This window comes from Perca flavescens, chromosome 6 (genome assembly GCF_004354835.1).
Source record: "Perca flavescens isolate YP-PL-M2 chromosome 6, PFLA_1.0, whole genome shotgun sequence".
Classification (NCBI taxonomy): domain Eukaryota; kingdom Metazoa; phylum Chordata; class Actinopteri; order Perciformes; family Percidae; genus Perca; species Perca flavescens.
The window spans coordinates 8,958,130-8,973,609 of NC_041336.1; the positions used below are offsets into that span (position 1 = coordinate 8,958,130).

A 15,480-nucleotide genomic window follows, 5' to 3' on the forward strand; every position below is an offset into this window, starting at 1 on the left:
TGATGGTGACGTAATCTAGTATTAAAGGAAGGTTTCTTACTGACCTGGTCTATGTAAATGGCTGTGATCCCTCCAGAGTGACCCTGCAGGGTGAAGAGGCAACACGAGTCCTCTAGACGATAAACCTGATTGATAAAACAGAGAAAAAGAAATGATAAAGATTGAACAGTAACACTAATACAACTGTTTATACGGTTTGTATAGTAATGTTTAATCTATTATATGTGAACGTTTGTGTAACATTTCGTAAGAAATTGGTTTGCAACGTGTACACTACATTTGGCATTTTAACACCAGTACATTTAAAACAGGACTAAAGCTTCAGTGTAACATAGTATGTATGTAGAATGGTTATTCCTCTTAAAGATTCGGTTATTGACAGGTTAGGATTCAGTGTGTTACCCGGACAGTGTGGTCCTGGCTACCGGCGACGACCCTCCCGGCGGCCGCTCGCAGCACCGTGATCGGCTTCTGGTGAGCGCACTGTACCGAGCGTGTGAGCTGGCAGCTGATCACATCCTCGCTGCTGTAACAGGGAGAGGGAGGCATGCTGCCTCGCCCAGGGGCTCCTGGAGGAGGATACATCATACAGTTTTTTAAGAACCTTCATCGCCCGTTTTCTTCCTCCTGTTTTATCAAATGGGTTTATAATAGGACTGAAACTAATGATGATTTTTTTTTTCGATTCGTCAATGAATCCTTTAGTCTATTTAAAGGACAATTAACACATGGGTACCGAGTCAACCGTTCTCTGGGACATGTTTTCACGCTAATCGAATGTGACCAGTTTTATCGCAAAACGATAATCCGCTTATAACGCTAGTTGTATACCACTAACAAGGCTCCAAATAGCACCACACTTCCACGCTAGCATAATGAGGGTCCCTACATGTAAACCGTAGTATTGAGAACTTTGTAAGCGTACCGACAGTTTATTAAAAAGATAGTTTAGAAAGGTGCCATCTTGGGAAAACAGTCATGACCAGTGGAACGCCGAACGCCGTGCTTGAGCTATGTTACTGGTTACACAGCGTTCTCTGGGATATGAAAACATGTCCCAGAGAACGGTCGACTCGGCACCCATGTGTTATTAACCCCTAGGTTCATTTTGCACCGGAATTGTCAATTAATATAAGGGCATTCACAATTTCCTACATCCCAAGGTGATGTCATGAAATGTCATGTTTTGTCTGAGCGGTAGTCCTAAACTTAAAAATGTCAACTTTACTACAATCTTAAGACAAGATTTAAAAAAAAAGATAATTTTCACATTTGAGATCATTAAACAAAAGACTAATCAATTATCAAAATACATTACATTTCTGTCAATCTGCAGCTCTAGTTTATATTTTGTGATTTATAAAACATAAGATAATGACGTTTCAATGGCTGAGGGAGTCTCTTGCAGCAATTATTTGCATTACGGCTGTAACCAACCATCCTTTTCGTTTTTGATTAATCTGCAGATTATATTTTTTGATTTGAACCATCACCTTATCGTGGTGGAGAGGTTTGTGTGTCTCTGTGAACCTGAGGGCTGTGTTGTCTGGAGCTTTGTGCTCCTGGTAGGGTCTCCCAAGGCAAAGTGGTCTCAGGTGAGGGGCCAGACAAAGAATGGTTCAAAAACCCCAATGAAAAAGCTAAGCAGAGATGGAGTGACCCTGCCCGGAGGAAGCCCGGGGCCCCCGTCTGGAGCCAGGCCCAGACGGTGGGCTCGTCGGCGAGCGCCTGGTGGCCGGGTTTGCCACGGAGCCCGGCCGGGCACAGCCCGAACAAGCTACGTGGCAACTCCCTCTCCATCCCATGGGCCCACCACCTGTGGGAGGAACCGTTGGGGTCGGGTGCGATGCCACATGGGTGGCAGTGAAGGTCAGGGGCCTCGACGGACCAGACCCGGGCAGCAGACGCTGGCTCTGGGGACGTGGGAACGTCACCTCTCTGTGGGGAAGGAGCCGGAACTGGTGCGGGAGGTGGAGCGCCACCGGTTAGATCTGGTGGGGCTTACCTCACGCACAGTCTTGGTTCTGGAACCATACTCCTGGATAGGGGTTGGACTCTTTTTCTTCTCCGGAGTTGCCCAGGGTGTGAGGCGCCCGGGCGGGTGTGGGGATACTCACAAGTCCCCGGCTGAGCGCGCTGTGTTGGAGTTTACCCCAGTGGACGAGAGGGTCGCCTCCCCACGCCTGCGGGTTGTGGGGGAAAACTCTGACTGTTGTTTGTGCATATGCACCAAACAGGAGTTCGGAGTATTCGGCCTTCTTGGAGACCTTGACTGGAGTCCTGCATGGGGCTCCAGTGGGGGACTCCATTGTTCTGCTGGGGGACTTCAACGCACGTGGGCAATGATGGAGACACCTGAGAGGCGTGATTGGGAGGAACGGCCTCCCTGATCTAAACCAGAGTGGTTGTTTGTTGTTGGACTTCTGTGCTAGTCATGGATTGTCTATAACGAACACCATGTTCGAACATAGGGATGCTCATAAGTGTACCTGGTACCAGAGCACCCTAGGCCAAGGTCAATGATCGATTTCATAATCGTTTCATCTGATCTGAGGCCGTATGTTTTGGACACTCGGGTGAAGAGAGGGGCAGAGCTGTCAACCGATCACCATCTGGTGGTGAGTTGGGTCAGAGGGTGGGGAAGACTCTGGACAGACCTGGTAAGCCCAGCGTGTAGTGCGGGTAAATTGGGAACGTCTGGAGGAGGCCCCTGTCCAACAGACTTTCAACTCACACCTCCGGGCGGAGCTTTTCGTGCATCCCTGTGGAGGCTGGGGGCATTGAACCCGAGTGGACAATGTTCAAAGTTTCCATTGCTGAAGCTGCAGCGAGGAGCTGTGGTCTTAGGGTCTTAGGTGCCTCAAGGGGCGGTAACCCACGAACACCGTGGTGGACAACGGTGGTCAGGGAAGCCGTCCGACTGAAGAAGGAGTCTTTCCGGGATATGTTATCCCGGAGGACTCGGAGGCAGTTGCAGGGTACCAAAGGGCCCGAAGGGCTGCAGCCTCTGCCGTGAAAGAGGCAAAGCAGCGGGTGTGGGAGAAGTTTGGAGAAGACATGGAGAAGGACTTTCGGTCGGCACCAAAGTGCTTCTGGAAAACTGTTCGCCACCTCAGGAGGGGGGCGGGGAACCATCCAAGCTGTGTACAGTAAGGATGGGACACTGTTGACCTCAACTGAGGAGGTAATAGGGCGGTGGAAGGAGCACTTTGCAGAACTCCTGAATCCGACTAATACGCCCTCTATGTTAGAGGCAGAGCTGGAGGATAATGGGGGATTGTCGTCGATTTCCCAGGCGGAAGTCACTGATGTAGTCAAACAACTACACAGTGGCAAAGCCCGGGATTGATGAGATCCGTCCAGAAATGCTCAAGGCTCTGGGTGTGGAGGGGCTGTCCTGGTTGACACGCCTTTTCAACATTGCGTGGAAGTCTGGGACGGTGCCAAAGGAGTGGCAGACTGGGGTGGTGGTTCCCCTTTTTAAAAAGGGGGACCAGAGGGTGTGTGCCAATTATAGGGGTATCACACTTCTCAGCCTCCCTGGTAAAGTCTACTCCAAGGTGCTGGAAAGGAGGGTTCGCCAATAGTCGAACCTCGGGTTGAGGAGGAACAATGCGGATTCCGTCCTGGTCGTGGAACAACGGACCAGCTCTTCACTCGCAAGGATCCTGGAGGGAGCCTGGGAGTATGCCCAACCGGGTCTACATGTGTTTTGTGGATTTGGAGAAGGCGTATGACCGGGTCCCCGGGAGATACTGTGGGAGGTGCTGCGGGAGTATGGGGTGGGGGTCTCTTCTCAGGGCCATCCAATCTCTGTACAACCAAAGCGAGAGCTGTGTCCGGGTTCTCGGTAGTAAGTCGGACTCTTTTCAGGTGAGGGTTGGCCTCCGCCAGGGCTGCGCTTTGTCACCAATCCTGTTTGTAGTATTTATGGACAGGATATCGAGGCGTAGTCGGGTGGGGAGGGGTTGCAGTTTGGTGGGCTGGGGATCTCATCGCTGCTCTTTGCAGATGATGTGGTCCTGATGGCATCATCGGCCTGCGACCTTCAGCACTCACTGGATCGGTTCGCAACCGAGTGTGAAGCGGTTGGGATGAGGATCAGCACCTCTAAATCTGAGGCCATGGTTCTCAGCAGGAAACCGATGGAATGCCTTCTCCAGGTAGGGAATGAGTCCTTACCCCAAGTGAAGGAGTTCAAGTATCTTGGGGTTGTGTTCGCGAGTGAGGGGACAATGGAGCGGGAGATTGGTCGGAGAATCGGGCGCAGCGGGTGCGGTATTGCATTCAATCTATCGCACCGTTGTGGACGAAAAGAGAGCTTAGCCAGAAGGCAAAGCTCTCGATCTACCGGGTCAGTTTTCGTTCCTACCCTCACCTATGGTCATGAAGGCTGGGTCATGACCGAAAGAACGAGATCCAGGGTACAAGCGGCTGAAATGGGTTTCCTCAGGAGGGTGGCTGGCGTCTCCCTTAGAGATAGGGTGAGAAGCTCACTCATCCGTGAGGAGCTCGGAGTAGAGCCGCTGCTCCTTTGCGCCGAAGGAGCCAGTTGAGGTGGTTCGGGCATCTGGTAAGGATGCCCCTGGGCGCCTCCCTAGGGAGGTGTTCCAGGCACGCCCAGCTGGGAGGAGGCCTCGGGAAGACCCAGGACTAGGTGGAGGGATTATATCTCCAACCTGGCCTGGGAACGCTCAGGATCCCCAGTCGGAGCTGGTTAATGTTGCTCGGGAAAGGGAAGTTTGGGGTCCCCTGCTGGAGCTGCTCCCCCCGCGACCCGACACCGGATAAGCGGACGAAGATGGATGGATGGATGGATGGATTGAGTAATTTTTTTGTCTATAAAATGTTGGAAAACTAATAAAAAAAAAAAAAAGTGTTTCCCAGTGGCCGGCCAGTTGGACAAAACAAGACGTATGCGCATATGTTTTGTTTTGTCTGACAAACATTGAAAACCCCAATAATATTTTGTTTACAATTATATGAACCAGAACGTTTGCCGTAAAAATGAATTAAACTGTTTTATTCCGATTCCACCGATTAATTCTCTGACGATTGACTAATAATAATTTAATCAATTCTTCCACCTTTAACCTACATGCATTATCACAAATTTGTAAAACATCTAATAAAGTTGTGTCCTGGCAAATGCTGGATCCTGGATTTGCGGTAAAGAGGCAAAAGTATAAATTATGTATAGATAGCCAACTGCACAAATACCAGTAAATGCCGTTTTCAGAATTTGTATTATCTACATGAGAAAAGACAACAGTAGGATTTTCCACCATAAGGTAATGCATAAAATATTAGAGATGGCCCGATACCATTTTTTGCTTCCCGATACCGATTCGGATACCTGATCTTGTGTATCGCCCGATACCGAGTACCGATCCGATACCAGTGTGTCATATATTTTATTATGTTTTAACAACTGTATTCCACTACCCCTGTATGGATGTGATATTATTTCTATCTTTGTGAAACATGAACAAACACAAACAATGAACGCCACAGAACTTTCTTTTATTCTCCAGTTTGAAAGTCTACTTTAACGTAGATTTTCTTCAGGGCTTTATTACTTGGTATCGGATCGGAGCATAAACTCCAGTACTTCCCGATACCGACACCAGCGTTTTAGGCAGTATTGGAGCCGATACCGATACTGGTATCAGTATCGGAACATCTCTATAAAATATAGGGTTCAAATTTAAACGTATTGTTGTTTGATATGTTACCAGATGCTTAATTATAACATTACAATTATATATATGTATATATGCTTCGTGTTCATTTGTTTTCATTGACTCCACATTAGTTCAATTTAAAAGGTGCTCTAAGCGATGTAGGGTGACGTCACTTCTTGTTGACGTTCGAAGTATTGTCAAACAAAACAGAGGCTAGCTCGCCCATCCCTCCTCCTCATCCCGTCCCTTCCGCGCACTAACCCCCCCACCCCCAAATTCTTCTTGTAGGTTATTGGCTGGTTGGTTTGTTATGTTTCGTGGTGCAGGTTGGCGCAGTTTGTTTTTATTGGTGTTTGTGGAGCCTGGGCGGTCTGTTTTTTTTGCAGTGTGTTCAGGGGACAGGCAGCTCGTGGATAGTGAGGAGATGTTTGCTGTATGTGAAAAAAAGTTGTAGCCTAAAAAAACACGTGACATCACTTACAGCACCTTTAACATAAAAAAAAAAAAAAAATCAATAACACAAGCTGTAAAAAATATACAGAAATGCTAAAGTATGAAACAGGTTTTTACTGGTCAAAATAAAAACACAACTCGGCTACACTATTGTAATGAAACCCATCAGAGTCATGTTGTTGAGCCTCACCTCTGTACTGCAGCAGACCCAGAGGCTTGTTTATCTCAACAGTGAAGAAATCCAGAGACCCGTTCAGCCGAGCCGCTACGATTCTGAGGAGGAAAAACATGGAGTCTCAGGATATAGTATAGCCACACATTGTCTTAATTAACATTAACAATCAGGGTTGGGAGAAATTATGGGAGAAACTTTTTGATATACTAGCAAATCAGAAGGGGCTCATCTCTAGCATTTATCAAATGACTATGTGTCTGATTAAAGACAATGTTGCAAAGACAAGATCTAGGTGGGAGGTGGAGCTCGGGGTGGGGCTGACAGAGGATTGGTGGAGGGGAGCACTGGACAGGGTAAATGCTTCTTCCACTTGCGCCCGGCTCAGTTTAATACAAGTGAAGGTGGTTCACAGAGTGACCCTTTAACCAAGTCAAATTTAAAATTAAATTTAAGACCTATATCACGACATTAAAAACAAAACAAACGGCAAATCGGGAAAACATCTGACACATCTCTGATTTCCTAATTGGCATTATAGGACTGGTGTCTAGTCACCCTGTGGAGGACCCAGACTAGGGTTGGCTATTGTTTGGTTTTTTTTTCTGATACCGGTCCTAATAATAATAAATGGTGTTGGTGCCTTAACGGTGCCTGCATCGATACTTTAAAATAAAGAAGAGCATGGCTTATGTATTGCTAAGGCAATATGGTCCAATCATTTTTTTTTAATTAAGAATGTAATAACAAAGACTTATAACAAAACTTATTTTACTAGTCAATTGCCGTTATACTACAAAAAGAAGAACCACTAGATGACAAAAGGGTATTTTACAATAACACTGAATGCACCACTAATTTACCAACTGTAACTGAACATACTATTAAGTTATGTGTTGTTGCTCCGACAACTCTAAGTCTTTAACTGCAGACTGTTTTGATTTGATTTTGATGCAACAAGTTGGCTGATACAACATACATTGTTTATGTTGTCTAGAAGAAACATTTCACACAAACTGTGTTAAATGGCCTTTAGTATGCAGCAATACTGTACTGTAAGGTACAACCCTTTGTGAAAAGGATGGGGAAATAACATATACTAAAATATTACCCCTGACACAAACTAGTATGAACTTAGAGTTTAGAAACTGTCTTTCATGTCGGTAATTAACTGGGATTAAAAAAACGTAATACATGCTCCACGTCAATATGGATGTGGCACAAAAAAACAACAACAGCAACTGGTCTCATTCCAGAGGAAGCAGTGTGTAGTCCATGTGTGTGTATGTTTCACCTGTTGTTGAGGAAGGCTAGGGCTGTGATCCCAGAGACTCCGTCTTCGTTAACGCAGCGTAACGACCCTTCCACTGCATCCCACAACTGACAAAGTTTAAAGTGTACATTCATTTTACAATAATGTATAGTAAATCTGGTCATCATCATGACCCTGAAAAAATAGAATCTTTTTTTCTTTACAAAAACAAACAGAAAAGGCATAAGGTGAATATTTATTATAGATTTTTACCCACCTCCAGTTTACCGCTGCTCCTCCCAGCAGCTATTAGATTTCCTCTCAGCTCCATGGCCCAGACAGAGCTTTCCCAGTCTGCCGTCGCCTGCGTCCCCGCTGCGGAGGCTCTATCTTGGGTTAAGAAGGCGGCTGAATCCCCTAAGCTGGGTCTTCTCTGGAGCTGAGCTCCTGACGGCGGCGAGGAGGAGGCTGAGGAAGGAGAGGGGTAGGCGGAGGGCGACGGGGGCTCGTGCTCCATGTAGGCGCGCTCCACCAGACCTCCAAAGTCAAAGCCATCCCTGGGCGGGGTGCAGAGGTGGGAGGGGGGCTGGTCGGTGAAGTTGGTGTCAATGAGCGGGGTGAGATCGGGCTGGTCGGTGAATAGCGTCGGCCGGCTGGGAGCAGTGCGGCGTCTCAGCGGGTAGCCCTCTCCCTCCGATAGGCCGTCACCGCTGATGGAGGATCCGTGAGCTTCGGAGCCTAAACACTCGGTCTCGCCGGCTCCGCTCACGCTGTCCCAGCCGTCCCGCTGCTCCCAGCAGCCACTGCTGCTGCTCCGTCTGAGCCTAAGGAGGAAACCGAGTACAGTTAGTTAGCTGCAAGGCACCAATAAATTATACGGAGAGTTATTGAGAGGGATAATCGATCTGCCTAATATTCTCGGTGGATGCTAAGATGTGTATCGTTATCAGCATACACGTCAGCTGATAGACAATAAATTACAGTGCAGAAATAATTAAAAAAATAATATATGTCACAATCACATAGTTTGACCACAAGAGAACACTGCTTAGTTTTATTTATTAACTGTCAAATGTACTGCTCAGAACTTGGTCATTATGGTCACAATTGTTATAAAAATATTTGTTTATTTTATGGGTTTATGTAAAAACCATTGGCCAATATACTGCTCAATATACTGCCATTAGTTTTTAAAACAAATAGACATTAAAAATCCTTAAAAATCCAGTATTGGTTGTGCTGTGATTGTGAGTATGATTTTTACTGTACATATTTAGTTTTGAAAAATTGAATTCCATAAAACAATGAAACAAGAAGTGTGGGGTCATGTTACCATACGGAACAAGCGTGACCAGAACAAAGCAACTAAAATCACTTTCAAAAAACAAAAACAAAAAAAATATATATATATACAGTGGGGGAAATAAGTATTTGACCCCTTGCTGATTTTGCAGGTTTGCCCACTTACAAAGAATGTAAAAATCTACAATTTTAATCATATGTACATTCTAACAGTGAAAGACAGAATCCCAAAGAAAATTCCAGAAAATCACATCATATGAATTTATTAAAATTGATAACCATCTGATGAGGAAAAACAAGTATTTGACCCCCTGGACAAACAGCATGTTAATATTTTGTACAAAAGCCATTATTGGCCAGCACAGATGTCAAATGGTTTTTATAGTTGGTGACAAGGTTTGTGCACATTTCGGCAGGGATGTTGGCCCTCCTCCCTGCAGACAGCCTCCAAATCATTCGGGGTTCGAGGTTGTCGCCTGGCAACTCGAATTTTAAGCTCCCTCCAAAGATTTTCAATCGGATTCAGGTCTGGAGACTGGCTAGGCCACTCCAGAACCTTGATGTGCTTCTTCTTCAGCCACTCTTTTGTTGCTTTGGCGGTGTGCTTAGGGTCGTTGTCGTGCTGAAACACCCATCCTCGACCCATCTTCAGCTCTCTCACTGAGGGAAGGAGATGTCGGTCCAGAATTCCACAATACATGGCCCCATCCATCCTCCCCTCAATACGATGGAGTTGTCCCGTCCCCTTGGCTGAAAAGCACCCCCAAAGCATGATGTTGCCACCACCATGCTTGACGGTGGGGATGGTGTTCTTTGGGTTGTACTCAGCGTTCTTTGCCCTCCAAACACGACGAGTTGAGTTGAGGCCAAAAAGTTCTATTTTGGTCTCATCTGACCACATCACCTTCTTCCAGGCCTCTTCTGAGTCGTCCAGGTGGTGAATGGCGAACTTCATGCGGGCCTGTACATGTTTCTTTTTGAGCAGGGGGACCTTGCGTGCGCTGCAGGATTTCAATCCATGACGGCGTAGTGTGTTACCAACCGTTTCTTTTGTAACTGTGGTCCCAGCTGCCTTCAGTTGATGCATCAGTTCCCCCCTTGTGGTTTTGGGATGATTCCTCACCGTTCGCATGATCAGGGACACCCCACGAGGCAAGATCTTGGGTGGAGGCCCAGACCGAGGGAGGTTGGCGTGGTGTGGTGCTTCTTCCATTTCCTGATAACTGCACCGACAGTTGATCTTTTCTCTCCAAGTTGCTTTCCGATTCTCTTGTAGCCCATCCCAGCCTTGTGCAGATCAACAATCTTGTCCCTGATGTCCCAGAGAAAGCTCTTTGGTCTTGCCCATGGTGGTGATGTTGGATGCTGGTTGTTTGGGTGTTGACAGGTGTCTTTTATACAGGTAACGAGGTGAGGCAGGTGTATTTGATGTAGATAATTGTTTCGGATTGGGGCTGTGTCTTAAAGAAAGACTAACTGGCTTGTAGGAGCCAGAATACTTGCTGTTTGTCCAAAGGGTCAAATACTTGTTTTTCCTCATCAGATGGTTATCAATTTTAATAAATTCATATGATGTGATTTTCTGGAATTTTCTTTGGGATTCTGTCTTTCACTGTTAGAATGTACATATGATTACAATTGTAGATTTTTGCATTCTTTGTAAGAGGGCAAACCTGCAAAATCAGCAAGGGGTCAAATACTTATTTCCCCCACTGTATATATTCTCACCCATGGTTTGGGATGACAGTCAAACAGTCACCAGTCTGGGCGTCCCAGACCCGAATCTGTCCTTCCAGGCAACAGCTAGCCAGCAGCATCCCATCACTGGCTAAACACTCAATGTCCTGCAAGACAGAAAGAAGAAGCATACACCAACTGAACACATGGGTTTTAAAGTGCATCATAATTGTATTTTGAGGTTGTACCAGAATAGGTTTTGTTGTACTGCCCATTGCTGCAGCTCGTCTTTTCACCCTGTGTGTTGAGCTCTCTGTTTTAGCTACAGAGTGAGACATCTCACTTCTATTCCATCTTTGTTGGGAGTCGCACATGCGCAGTAGCTAGGTAAGGACTACTAGCCAGTCAGAAGCAGAGTATGAGGGGGTGCTATGCTAGCAGCTAGGCGAGCATTATGACATGTGTTACAAAGTGACGCACGTTTGTAACGGAAGTAAAGGCTGGACTACAATAGAGCTGTTTGGAGCAGTTTGTTAACAATGTTTTCCCTTTGGGGTGGACTTTGGGCTTTTTTACTTTGTAAACCTATAACATGTACAAAAAAGATATATAACCCAATAAAGGAAAGCAAAAAAGCCAAAAAGCATAATATGAGCACTTTAATTTCCACGGTTTGTATTTTTTGGGTAACAAGTGTCCTGTTGTTGTTCAGTAATTGGACTCTTGAGGTGAAATGCACACACAAGTACAATGAGTGTTCCACAAGGAAACGTAACAACGTCATAACTACATACACTAGTACTAGCATTCTGTTTTGAGTCTATGTTTGTTTACATTTTGGCAAATTGGTTCTTGTTCGATGTACCCATGGATGTACAAAGTGGATTACTTCAGTACTGAAGAAACTACTGCGTACTACTGAAGCGTCTTCTTTTCTATGATTTCTAAGTGGATTTATGGAAGTTTAATCCTGATGGACATCACAAATTATGATATCCACAGGAGTATAAGTCACACTTAATGATATCAACATGTGTTTAATGTCTGTGTGATAAGAGCTATGACTCCAAGAAGTACCATCAGCTCACACAGTATCTTTGCCTCCTCTTCATGTCTCCCACACCCCCCTGGAGAGGCATTTTGGCTTTGTCCTGCTGTACGTCTATGGCTATTATAAAAACATATCCTTAACATCCCAATGGTTAAAATGCCGTTTTTTTATACAGTCATCTAGGTGTGTGTGTGTGTGTGTGTGTGTGTACTCTTGATCTGAGTCAACTCTCACCATACTGTGGCCCCTCAGCAGCAGTGGTGAGATCTCGCTGACGGGTGGCGAGTAGCCGTAATCGTCGCAGGGCAGGTCCCCTCGGCGCCTGCGCCCATGAGTGACACCGTTCTGGCCGTAATTACGCGGGCAGAGAACCCGGTAGAGACAGAAGAGAAGAAGAACCAGCAGGACGCCCGCCGCCAGGCCCAGAGCTGCCACCCTGAATAGAAAGAGCGACAAAGTGGGAGTCAAATTGTTTTTGTAGTCTGCTAAACCGTTTTCTACACGGTTATACAAAATCACCCTGTGGACCCTGTCCAGTACAACCACAGCCTACTAGTGGCCACAGTTATAGATTTACATTTAATAATAAATACACAGTTAATTATTTAAAAAAAAATTTTAAATTACCTAAACATGTGCAACACATGTTCAGATCCTCACCAAAGCTGTCGGCTCTTTCTCGTTTTTAACAACTTGATAAGTCTCATTTTTGGAGGCTTTCATTTATGCTGCCTTTAATGGTAATGTCTTCTTGTGTATCCTAATGTCAACAGATTTGTTATAATTTACATGGTTTTGTGTATCATTTTATTATTTCATGGCATTTATTTTTTACTTTGTGCAGAAGCCATGGGTTCAAGGGAACGGATTGTGGGTATGTATGTATGTATGTATGTGTGTGTGTGTGTGTGTGTGTGTGTGTGTGTGTGTGTGTGTGTGTGTGTGTGTGTGTGTGTGTGTGTGTGTATGCATGCATGCATGCATGCATGTGTGTGTGTATGTATCTATGTGTGTATGTATGTGTATCTATGTATGTATGTGTGTGTGTGTGTGTGTATGTATGTATGTATGTATGTATGTATGTATGTATGTATGTGTGTATGTATCTATGTATGTGTGTATGTATGCATGTGTGTATGTATGTATGTATGTATGTATGTGTGTGTGTGCGTGTATATGTATGTATGTATGTGTGTGTATGTGTGTGTGTATGTATCTCTGTATGTGTGTAATTTTGTGTGTGTATGTATGTGTGTATGTATGTATGTGTGTGTGTATATCTATGTATGTACTGTATGTATGTGTGTGTATGTATGTATGTATGTGTCTGTATGTATATATGTGTATGTATGTATTTATGTCTGTCCGTCTGTATGTATGTATGTGATTTTGTTTGTTGTATGTTGGACCCCCTTGAAAACACAATGGTTCATCTAAAGGGTTTTTTGGGTTGTCATTTTAAAACTGGCCAAGAACAACAGATTAAAATTAGCCTGCTGAGCTGACTCTGGCTCATTTACAGTTACTATGCTGTTGATTAATGAGCACTGTCCCTGTCATATAAACAAAACCATGAATTGAAAGGGGCGATCCTTAAATACACTTTCCTATTTAATAAACAATGTGCTGAACTTTCCACCTGGCAGAGTATGGCATAGTATTTCTTCATCTTCTACTATCTGCTGTGGAATGTGGCATAACTGTGATGATGAAACCTGCCAAAGGAGTGTGACCTACCCTGCCTGAAATACCAGTCCTTAAAACCCTGGTCTGCTGCTCTGTAAAACTAAAACTCTGCTTTTAACGCAAAGCTACAAGTACATACTGCATTTGGAAGTGTGAAGAATGTTGTGTCAGTGTTTTATTCCACTATTAAAGAGAAGACCTATGAGAGAGAGCACGGGAAACAAAGGGAAAGAGAGATACTAGATTACACGGGCAGACTCAAACCAGAGATGATGTGATGACATTTTCAGCATCTTAAATCCCATCAAGATGATAAAAAAAAAAGTTTTATCCTTATGGGTGATGGACCATACAACTAGAATTAAAAATCTTAGTTTAGTCTTACTTTCATCCTTTTGTATTTGGGCTCACACTGCCAAATTACAAATTAACTGGGTTTTTGATAAGTTAATAGACTCACAAATAGCTCATGTAAAAGGCGCTGGTAACCTGTCAACCCTTAATCCTTCTGTAAGGAAAGCAAATACCATGATTCATTGTAATATAATTATCAGCCATTTCTTCCAGCAGCACTACGCACAGTCCTCTATCATATCAATGGTCCATTGTTGTTCATGTCTTTTGAGCATGCAAAGATTTTTTCATGCGATTAGAAAATGCATCTGTGTTGCAACCAGCTTCTACTGTAACAGCACGTTTATCACTCTGGCCTTCTCTCCGTCTCAGGGTCATCTCAACGAGCCGTAAACTCAGCTGCCACTTCCTCACTGTGAAGGCCACGACCGTGACCTAACAGTAGCTGATAGCCTTTGTATCTACTGTACAAAGATGAAACGAGGAGCTCAGCCTTCCACTCAGCAGCAACACTTCGCCTTACACAACACAGCACAGTGAAAACTGAACTCCAGACTCTGATGTTGGAGATGGTGTGCCAGCTGGTACTTGTCTTATTTGGCCCCTTTTTGCGAAGAATGTACTCCATTTCCAACATGGCGTCATGACTTTGCGTAAACATACACGCCACTTTCCTAAAGCCAAATGGCGTGTTATCTGTACGCATTTTGAGCAATCCATGGATGTAAACATACACACCATGTGGCGTTGCCAAAAGGTTGGGTTTAGGAAAAGAACATTGGGAAAGACTTTAGTAACACAAAAAATAAATAAATAAATAAAAATGGTTGGGTTTAGGAAAGAAACATTGGGGAAGGCTCAAAAGATGAAAAAACAAACGGCTGAAAAACGGCACACGTGGGATGCGATCCAGCTCTCCTGGATGAAAGTCCCGTTTTACCCATCCGCGGACTTACGTCCCTTTATACTATTCGCTACAGCGGAAATTCACACGTAATGTAGGTCAATGGCGGCCGAACGGCGTTGATAAACGCGATTATGCATCTTGATAACACGCAAAAACGGCATACGAATTAGCGTGTCATACATACGCCACTCAACGAGATCAGTCTGCCATTTCAGTGGTTCCTGAAATGGAGGCGACATGTTTAACAATGTTTCATCACATAAAAAAAAAAAACAAGGACTTTTATAATAACTACATTTTCTAACCTATCAACGGAAAAGCCTTGTGATGACAGCTCTCGGTTGCCAGCTGTCAAAGTAATGCAATGCAGCACGCGAGTACTTCAGATGCACAGCATTAGTCAGACGTAACTACTATCAAAACAGTGACTCAAAGATCTGTCAGTGGAAACAGAGCTCAAAGACAAACTGGTAAATCTCAGCCCTCAACACACTCTGAGATGACCAAAAGAAGTCAAATGAGACTGAACAACTTCTTGGCTTACAGCTTTTAAATGGAGAAGGAAAAGTAGCTAGCCAACACCTAAATGCCTAAACTGCAACAACAAAAAACAAAAAGAATCAATGCATGAGATCTGTTTTTTTTTTGTCCTTGATGATGTAAAACGTAGGCGTTAGAAAAAAAGGAATGCGTAATCCATCAGAAACTATACAGGATTAACCCTTTTCGACTCCACTGTTGCATCTCAGATCACAGGTGCCTTTAAAGCAACCAGTCGGCCAGGCTGGTCCGGTCAGGGAGAGACAATACATGCAGAAGGCGGGGGATAACAAGCCTCCCTCGTCTTTGTTCCGTTTCTTTGTCTGTAATTTTGCCTCATATGAGATCAGTCTACTGACACTTGACCCAATGTTTTTAACGCAACCCTAACACAAAGATACA

At 44.7% G+C, this 15,480-nt stretch overlaps 1 protein-coding gene across 2 annotated transcripts in view; it reads right to left on the bottom strand.

The window, feature by feature from the left end:
- Positions 1-15,480, bottom strand: part of scap (SREBF chaperone) — a 73,076-nt gene that overhangs the window by 18,764 nt on the left and 38,832 nt on the right. For both annotated transcript variants that reach the window (XM_028580869.1, XM_028580868.1), the window contains exons 15-21: positions 11,826-12,027; positions 10,592-10,707; positions 7,839-8,385; positions 7,604-7,689; positions 6,328-6,410; positions 403-569; positions 45-125 (exon numbers count right to left, since the gene is read on the bottom strand). In XM_028580869.1, coding sequence (XP_028436670.1) covers positions 45-125; positions 403-569; positions 6,328-6,410; positions 7,604-7,689; positions 7,839-8,385; positions 10,592-10,707; positions 11,826-12,027 — 1,282 coding nt within the window. The remainder of the gene's footprint in view (positions 1-44; positions 126-402; positions 570-6,327; positions 6,411-7,603; positions 7,690-7,838; positions 8,386-10,591; positions 10,708-11,825; positions 12,028-15,480) is intronic.